Source organism: Cebus imitator, unplaced genomic scaffold, assembly GCF_001604975.1.
Source record: "Cebus imitator isolate Cc_AM_T3 unplaced genomic scaffold, Cebus_imitator-1.0 Scaffold11, whole genome shotgun sequence".
Taxonomy (NCBI): Eukaryota; Metazoa; Chordata; class Mammalia; order Primates; family Cebidae; genus Cebus; species Cebus imitator.
In genome coordinates this window covers 4591217-4600536 of record NW_016107326.1, presented here as the reverse complement: position 1 = coordinate 4600536, position 9320 = coordinate 4591217, and the positions used below count along the sequence as shown (strand labels likewise).

The following is a 9320-nucleotide window of genomic DNA, read 5'->3' as shown; positions in this document are numbered from 1 at the left end:
TACCTGGGTATGTTGGTGCACACCTTTAATCCCAGCTACTTGGGAGGCTGAGGCATAAGAATCACTGGAACCCAGGAGGTAGAGGTTGCAGTGAGCCGAGATCATGACACTTCACTCCAGCCTGGGCAACAGAGGGAGACTCTGCCTCTAAAAAAAGAAATTTTCTTTTTAAAGATTATGTTGGCTAGGAGCGGTGGCTCATACCTGTAGTCCCAGCACTTTGGGAAGCCAAGGCAGGTAGATCACTTGAGCCCAGGAGTTTGAGACCAGTCTGGGCAACATGGCAAAATCCCATCTCTACAAAAAAATTTTTTTAATTAGCTTGGTGTGGTAGCATGTGCCTTAGCTACTTGGGAGGCTGAGATGAGAGTATCACCTGAGCCTAGTGAGGTGGAGGTTGCAGTGAGCCATGATTGTGCCACTGCACTCTAGCCTGGGCAACAGAGTGAGATGCTGTCTCAAAAAAATTTTTTTTTGTTTGTTTAAGGAGAGGCTGAACTATAATGTATAAAGAAGAATCTAGTTCAGAGGAAGGAGTTGAAGATATTGGCTAATTGAGGAAGCAAAGGTTTGGATAGCAGCGAGAGGGGCTCCTGAGCCCAGGGCAAGAGGTCCATCCCAGGCATGAGGCCTGATCCCCCTGAGACTTCTGTTAGGGTGGTGGCAGGTGAAAATTGGCTCCTGGGTAGGAGTCTGAGCAAAAGGGGTTCTTGCTAATGACCTCTAATTTTGCTTTTGGAGAAATTAACACTGAGGAGGAGGTGAAATTAGAGACTTGGGGAAGGTAGAGAAGGTGGGGAGAGTTGTTTCCAGACCTGGAAAGAGTAAGGGAAAGGATCACCAGCAGGCCCTGTGGGGTTGGGGGCACCGGGCTGCAGGTGCCAGGATTGGTTTTTCTATCAGGCTGATGAAGACAGCAACAGCAAGGGGAGAGGGTGAGCAACCTGAAATGGGCACCCAAGAATGGGGGAAATATTCTGTTCTGGGGTCATTTTTGCAGGCCCTACCCTCTGCAGTCCTGTGTATCTCGAGTCCCTAAGGACATCACTGTATTCTGAAATGACATAACAATTGATGCTTGTATGGACACCTGAGTCATCAAGAAAATGTAGACTGTATCCCTTGGACTCTGTTTAAGGAGTCCCGGAAGTTAGCAGTAAATATATTCAAGACAAATTTCCGTCAAAAAAAGGTTGGGTGTGGTGACTGACACCTGTTATCCCAGCACTATGGGAGGCTGAGGTGAGAAGATCACTTAAGGTCAGGAGTCTGAGTCCTGCCTGGCCAACATGGCCAACTCCATCTCTGCAAATACAAAAATTAGCTGGGCGTGATGAGATGTGCCTGTAATCCCAGTACTCAGGAGGCCAAGGCAGAACTTGGGAGGCGGAGGCTACAGTGAGCCGAGATCATGCCACTGCACTCCAGCTTGGACAACAAGGTGTGAGACTCCATCACAATCAATCAATCAATCAATCAATCCCATCCAAAATGATGAAAAGAATTGATGCTTCAAGGTGATGATCCTTAGCTTCTGGGATCATGGCTTCATTCAGGACTTTGCTGGGGGTGTGTTGAGAGGGGCTCTTGGAAGGAAGGAATGTCCTCTACAGAGAGCAGGAACCCTGCTCTCACTGCTGAGCATCTGGAACGCAGTAGGTACTCAGTAAATAGTTGCCTAAGAAGTGACTGAATGAGGATCACAGCCCCCAGGGTACTCTCCTGTTCCGTAGCCTCTGCTTCCTAAGGAAGAACAGAACGCTGTCAGCAACCCCACCTAGCATCAGTGATGGCTTTCTCACATTCATGTTGTTCTTACATAGCCTTGAGTTTGGGGTAGTCTTTTATTCTACAAGCGTTTTCACATGTGTGACCTCATTTCATCTTCAGAGCAACTCTGGGGTAGCTGAGTGCATGACCCTGTCCTGGGCATGGTGTCAGTGCTGGGACTGTGGCAGGTACAGAGGATCTGGGCTGGGGCTCATGCCCTGTCTGTTTGGCTTATAGCAACGATCCACAGTGGCATCCATGATGCATCGTCAGGAGACTGTGGAGTGTTTGCGCAAGTTCAACGCCCGGAGAAAACTGAAGGTGAGTGTCGCTTCTGTGCTGCTAGCCTCCTTGACATCATGCCTTGCACCAATGTGGTTCCTGCCCCATCATAGAAGAAAGCTCCCCTCCTGGCTGGAGCTGGGCTCTGAAGATTGTACATATCTCGGTATCTCGGGGGCATGGTGGGAGGACCCAGAGACCTGATGTCCTCCAACTCTAGCCAGGACCTGCCTTTGCCTGAGACCAGCCTGCCCTTTTCTGGGGTCCCAGTGAATTCACAGGACCTTCCTCTTTCCCCAGGGTGCCATCCTCACGACTATGCTTGTCTCCAGGAACTTCTCAGGTATGTTTTCCTGGCTGTGTACTTTGATTATGCTGAGGTGAGTGGGTCGGGAGTGGACTGTTGCCATCCTGGGCACTGCTGGGTGTCCTGGGCCACACCTTGACCAGATCGAGCGAGGATCCTGTTTTGAGGGGCTGCTGCTGCTGCTGAGTCCTGCTCCTGAGATTCAGGGGGCTGGGCTCACATTTGTGAATTCTGTCTTCTAGAATCCCCCAGGGAGTACCATGCCCAGCTTGCTGTGTACCTTGTTTCTCTGGATTCTTATTTAACTCTCTGAAGACTCTCAGCACTTTAAAGATTTTAGCCAGTCTAGGGTCTTGGAGAATGTGCTGGGGGAATAAAAGAGAGGTGAGGGACAGCGAGTCTTCTCAGTTGCCAAATTGCCGCCATTCACTTGCCTGCTGGGATGATCTCTTCATTTTGTCCAAGTGGAGATGACTAATAGAAATTATTCCAGATGTTTAAACCTTTTGCAGCGACTTGTGCTTAAAATATTCCGTATGACACTAGCTATAAAAGTAAAGAAATAAAGACCAGCAGGAGAGGGAAAGGAACTTGCTTAAATTTGCATAAAGAATTGGGAGAGGTGGGACCAGTAATTTGTAAATCACACTTGACGTTTCTTTTTAAGATGCAAGACACTCCACTCTCCCATTGCCCCCATCCTCACCCCAGCCCCTATTATTGTTTGCCTTCAATTGGGAAGCACAGTGGCTTTTTTGTGAGGAAAAGATTAATGTCAAGACTGAAGACAGAGAGGGCTCTGCCCAGCTTGCCGTCTCTCCCAATCCTCCCTCCCTCTAACCCTTCACCTCACTGTTTTGGTTCAAGACCCCCCTTCTTCCCATAACAAGACTCCCTCCCCTGCTTCCCCTTGGCAGCATTATGGAAATGGGGTTGTGCGGGAAACCAAGCCACCACTTGGTGGGAGCTGCTTCCAAGCGCCCGTCCTGACGTGCTCCCTTGCGCTCGCTTCAGGTAACCCGAGGGCCTTGGCTGTGAGGATGCTGCAGGCAGGGAGGTCTAGGGCTTCATGGTGTAGCCTGAGAGCCACGGAGGGCCGGATAGTGAGCCCAGGGTGGGCAGTGCCCTGCCTCAGTCCTTCTCCTCTGACCCTGCTTTGGGGCTTGCTCTTGTGTTGTGGGTACCCACCACAGGTAGACTGTGTTCCGGACCCACCTCTCGCAGATGGAAACAGGGAAGCATGGCTAGTTGCCTCTGGTGGCATTGGAACTGTAGTCCCACGCCGTGCTTCTTGTCCTCTAATGATGCAGCTTCTACTTTCTGGGTCTACAAGCCTTTCCAGAGGACACTGAAGGGCATTTCTATGCTGCCCCTAGAGCAAAGCTCTGTCGTCTTCCCGCTCTGAGTTGAAGAAATGTGAAGACAGGCTGCTGCTTCTCTTTCAGCCCGGCCAGTCAATAGCAAGGGTCCTGTCTTGTGGCCCCCGGCCTCTGCGTCAACCTCCCCCTCCATTTCGGGAAATTGGCATCCTGGTTTCAGGAAGTCAGGCATTAGGACAAAGCATTTTATTCATCCCTATAGAGCCTTCTGTTACTGGCCAGACCTCGACTGGCCTTTGAGCTCACTTTGCCTTGGGTCAGAGGAGGCAGACAATGCTGTGAGCATTCCAGGATGGCCTCTTCTGCCCTGATTCTGGGACAGGTGAGGACAGAATCTGTCCGGAAGCTTCTGCAGAAAGAGGTGTCTATGGATGTAGTCAAGAAGGAGGAGGCACCTGTGTGTTTCCCTAGGGCTGTTTTTTGAGTTGACCCCAAATAGGGGTTGTGGCTCAGCCTGGACTTCAACAATTTGGCCAACAGTGAATTGGGGCCTCCAGAGTGTATGGCTTCAGCAGCCTTTGTTTTCTTTCTTGGGGCTTCTTTTCCCCTCAGCACACTGTGACACATAGGCTGAGAACGCTGCCTCTCCCAGCTACCTCCCTTAAGACAGGGACCTGTGTCTCTGAGGCGCTGGGGGCCATGGAGCTGGGGCCCGTCAGTAAACTTAGCTGCACAAGGGCCACAAACCCTCCCTGGGCCCTGCGTGCCAGTCCCTCTAGTGTGTGGGATGTGGAGAGGGGAGAGAGCTGCTCTGCGCCCCTGGCTCTCTCACCGTGGGCTCATTTAGCTTCTAGGGAAGGAAGGACCAGAAGGGAAGGTGTTTCCTCACAGCCTTAAGCTAGGGCCGGGCTACCCCAGAAGAGCAAGGCACTTCGCCCCGGACCCTCCCCAAAGGGGGTCATGGGACAGGCACTGCAGCCTTCTCCATCTGGTGGAGATGTGGTGTTCCCTATGCCCTGGCCCAGCACAGTCCTCCCAGGCCCCCAGACTGCTGCAGGGCTGGCTGCGCCTGCCTCCTCGGCCTGCCCCCGGCGCTCCGCTCCCCCAGCTCGGCTGGCTTGGCCACGCCGCCTGGGCTGCGCCTCGCGCTGGGGCATGCTCGCTGCTGTCGGCCCCGTGGCTTTGCGGGGCTCTGTGCACTGAGAGACTGTATCCCCTCAGTTGGCAGGCAGAGCTCCGCCCCCGCCTCGCCTGCCGCGAGCGCCGCCGGCCTGGCCGGGCAAGGTACGTGGCATGAGTCCTCCCCGACCGCCTGCCTCGGCCCCCTGCCACCCCACCAGGAGGGCCAGCATGCCAGGCCCACTCACCAGGGAGGCGAGTCCCATGCTTGCGGGCTGAGATGGGCATGCCGGACAGACTACCTAACTTGGCATCTGTGAGCGCATCGTTGTTATGGAGCCCCCTAACCAGCCATGCATGCTGGGCGCTTGCCAACTCTCAGGAGGCAATAGCCTGGGGGCGTGGAGCCGGGCAGTGGGAGCCTTGCCGAGAGGCTGATGCCCTGGGAGGGCTGCAGCCGACAGTGGCCCCTCAGAGACAGTGCTGGGCATTGCCCTGAGCTGCCCAGTGCTAGGACTAGCGCTGTTTCAGATCCCACAGAGGAGCTGCGCCCCTCAAAACTGTGAAGTCTGGCACTTGCAGGCCTCCAGGTCTGAAAGGCCCCAGAGTGCAGAAGCCTCAGAGCCAGTTGTTCCTGAGTTTGGATCCTAGCCCTGCCACACCGTGAGCGAGTCACCCCAGCTCTCCCATCCTTAGTGTCCTCACCTCTCCAATGGGGATGATAAATAACATGGTGGTGTTTAAGATCACCCTGTCAAAGGCTCTCAGCCCTGCCTGTACAGTACAGGTATTACCTGGGAGCTCGCAGGAAATCCTAATGCCAGGACCCCACCCCAGACGATAAAATCAGACCTTTGGGGATGGGGTAGGTATACACTTTTTTTAAGCTCCCAGGCGATCCTAATGGGCACCCCGTGTTAAGAGCTGGCTGGTAAACGGAAAGCACTCAGCCAGTAGGAGGTCAGGCACAGGAGTCAACACATTTAAAAAGCAACTTTCAAACCCAGCACCACAAGATAAGATCAAAGGCCTTTTTCTGGAGTCAGAATTCTTGTAATGGAATGACCCCTATTCTCACTGGAGAGAGATGGGACACAGCTTGGGGAGGAATGGCTACCCAAAGGGCAGGAGGGTGGCAGCAGTAGTGACAACAATGGTAGACGCTGAGTACTTGCTATACTCTTTGCCAGGCACCCTGCTAAGTGCTTTTCATGCATAATCTCACTGGATCCCCACCACTCTTGTGATGTAGGCCCTACTTTATCCCATTTTATAGATAAATTGAGGCCCAGAGAGGTTAAGTAACTCACCAAAGGTCACACAGCTGGCAAGCGGTGGAACCAAGATACAAACCCAGGGTAGGCAGGCCAGGTGGATCCGGCAGTTTAGCTGATTCCCTCTCCCTGTGCCTCCCAGACTCTCCTCCCCACTGTCTGCTGCTTTCCTGTGACCTTTGTGACCAGCTGATGTCACCAGCCTTCTGGCACAGAGCTCATCAGCCTGGAGCGTCACTCCATGCCTGGCTAGAATCTGTTTGATAGCTCATTATTCTGCCCAGTCCTTCCTGCTCACAGGTCCAGAGAATGGACACTGGGGAAAGGGTGGCAGCTAGGATCCAGTGAACCTGGTGAGGACCTGCCCAGTGAAGGCTTCAACCTCCTGGCAAAACCCTCCTGTAGGTGGTCCTGGTTTCTGTGTCTGTGACTGTCTGTCTGTCCTCTGGTCTCCTGTGTGAACTGTGACACTCTGCTTCTTGAGAACACTCAGGAGATGTCTTGCATCCTTGCAGTTTGGCCATCCGGAGAACTTCCATGGCACCTAGGGATGGAGCCCTCATCCCTTCACCCTGGCATTCTGCTTCCAGGCCTGGGTCGAAGCTGTCAAAGGCAGAGTCCCCAGTGCCAGTGCCCCAGGCAGCTCCAGTACTGAGCCTGGTTTCTCCTCTAAGTGCTGTGCGTCCATGCCCTCTTCCATGCAGAGGAGATCCTGAGGTGCCACCCTGAGGGCTCTGACGCCACTCGAGATGCCCTTATTGCCAAGCGGCTACTGGGAAGTGCCTCTTTTGGGGGTTTTGGAGACCCTTGGCCCCCTTGTCAAACACAGCACTCTCTTGTGGATCTGGCTGCTGGACTTCAGGCTGGGGAGAGGGTACAATGCAGGAGACTTGATTTTCCTCTTTGTTTTCACAGCTGCCAAAAGCCTATTGAACAAGAAGTCAGATGGTGGTGTCAAGGTAAGTGTCTCCAGCCTCTGAACAGATTGGCCTTTCTCTCCCCACAGTCACTATGGGAATTCTTGGCACCTGATTCCCCTTTTCCCAGGGAATCTTCCTATCTTTGCTAGTCTGCTTTAAACCAGATGCCTTTGTGCACAGAACAGCAGGTTCCGCTGGCCTGAGAGGGAAGTAGGGAGGTATTTTTCCTGGCCCTAGCTGGATGGGAATGACTCAGGGGAAGTGATCCAAGTCATAGTTTATAGCAGAGCTGAATCCGGAACCTGACTTCCACACGAATGCTTCATCTCCAGGGCCTGACTCTGGGTTTTTTAGGTCATTTGGTTATCTTTTTTTTTTTTTTTTCTTTTAAAAGCACAGACCTTTTTAATCAAATGAAAGCCAAGTTTGCCTGAGTGATTCAGGCAGGGTATGGGGCTTGGAACCTGAAACCACTCTCCTTTTGGTCTTTTTCCTTCTCTCTACAACACTTTCAGATCCCACTGAGTGCAAGAGTCTCGAGCTTTCTTGACGCATAGGCTCCTCAGAAAAAGAAAAGGGCCATTGTGGATCACGGCTTGTTCCCACTGGGTGAGGGAGCTTTTCCCGTGGGACTGGGGCAAGAGGAGGGACCTGGGACCCATCAGGAGCTCTGCTGGGAGTGGCTGCTTGGCCAAGGTAGAGGAGAGGTGGCTGGGGCTACCCACAGGACCCAATGCATAATGTAGATGCTTTGGGAGCAGAAAGGATCCTGGGACTAGGGCCTGGGTAGGAACTCATGCTATCTTGAAGCCTCCCAACTTATACTCCAGAAATTTTCACTGGGCCTTTTCCCAGGATCTTGTGTCCACAGCTGAGATGTACACACATGTCCTGTTCCCTCCCCACTCCCTCCTCTTTCCCTCATTCTCTGCATGCCTGCTTCTGTGTCCTTTGCCCCTCGCAGGGGAGCTTGGGCTCCGCGCACACCCTCTGACATGGAGCTGGGGGTATCATGCAGTCCCCAAGCTCTGCCCCTGAGCTAGATGGATGGAACCAGGTCAGGAAAGGGGGCAAGTTTAGTTGGAGAAAGTGTTTGATAAATACCTGTCAATCAGAGGTCCATGCAGCATTCTGTTCTGAGGGGCACACAACAGAGGTGTAAGAGGGGGTGCGGCTTTCAGTCACTGTAGGAAGGGGACCATGCCAAGAGTCAGCTGAGCATGGCTAGTGGACCCATGTGGGATAGTTCAGTCCAGGAAACTCATAGGAGAGAGGTTACTGGAGAAGGCTGCAGGGACAAAGGTGAGACTCACTTTGCAGTTTTACTTTCTACTACTACTATATGTTTTATTTAAATTGAGAATATGGGCCAGGCTTGGTGGCTCATGCCGGTAATCCCAGCACTTTGGGAGTCGAAGGTGGGTGGATGACCTGAGCTTAGGAATTCAAGACCAGCCTGGCCAACATGGTGAAACCTCGTCTCTACAAAAATACAAAAATTAGCCAGGCATAATGGTGGGTGTCCGTAATCCCAGCCACTCAGGAGGTTGAGGCAGGAGAATGGCTTGAACCCAGGAGGCAGAAGTTGCAGTGAGCCAAGATCACGCCATTGCACTCCAGCCTGGGCAACAGAGAAAGACTCTGTCTGAAAATAAATAAATAAAAAATAGGCTGGGCACGGTGGCTCATGCCTGTAATCCAGGCCCTTTGGGAGGCTGAGGTGGGTGGATCACAAGGTCAAGAGATTGAAACCATCCTGGCCAACACTGTGAAACCCCATCTCTACTAAAAATACAAAAATTAGCTGGGTGTGATGGTGTGCGCCTATAGTCCCAGCTACTCGGGAGGCTGAGGCAGGAGAATGGCTTAAACCTGGGAGGCGGAGGTTGCAGTGAGCCAAGATCGCACAATTGCACTCCAGCCTGGCAACAGAGCAAGACTCTGTCTCAAAATAAAATAAATAAATTTGAGAACATGCCATTTCTTTAACTTAAAAACAACAAATTATATTTGTATGGCTTCTCGCACATATTGATGTTCTCTGCCCAGTGAGAACACAGGGTATGTGGTAGAGGGATGTCAAAAATATGGTTGGATCAGTCTTATCAGGCAGAATAGGAAATTTCTGTGTCAGACCATGGGAAATACCATAGGCCACTGAGCAGGGAAGCTATGGTGAGAGAGCTGATAGAAACGATTTGGCAAGCCCGGCGCTGTGGCTCACTCCTATAATCCCAGCATTTTGGGAGGCTAAGGCAAGAGGATTGCTTGAGTCCAGGAGTTTTAGACCAGCTTGGGTGACATAGCAAAACCTTGTCTCTGCAAAAAA

The 9320-nt window shown here is 52.3% G+C and overlaps 1 protein-coding gene across 12 annotated transcripts in view; it reads left to right on the top strand.

Moving 5' to 3' along the window:
- Positions 1-9320, top strand: part of LOC108318509 (calcium/calmodulin-dependent protein kinase type II subunit gamma) — a 51997-nt gene that overhangs the window by 31133 nt on the left and 11544 nt on the right. For 6 of the 12 annotated variants that reach the window (XM_037746090.1, XM_037746083.1, XM_017549583.2 and 3 more), the window contains 4 exons: positions 2008-2091; positions 2353-2395; positions 4900-4962; positions 6987-7030. In XM_037746090.1, the coding sequence (XP_037602018.1) occupies positions 2008-2091; positions 2353-2395; positions 4900-4962; positions 6987-7030 (234 nt within the window). The remainder of the gene's footprint in view (positions 1-2007; positions 2092-2352; positions 2396-4899; positions 4963-6986; positions 7031-9320) is intronic. The other 6 variants (XM_017549594.2, XM_017549640.2, XM_017549622.2 and 3 more) reach the window with 1 other exon arrangement.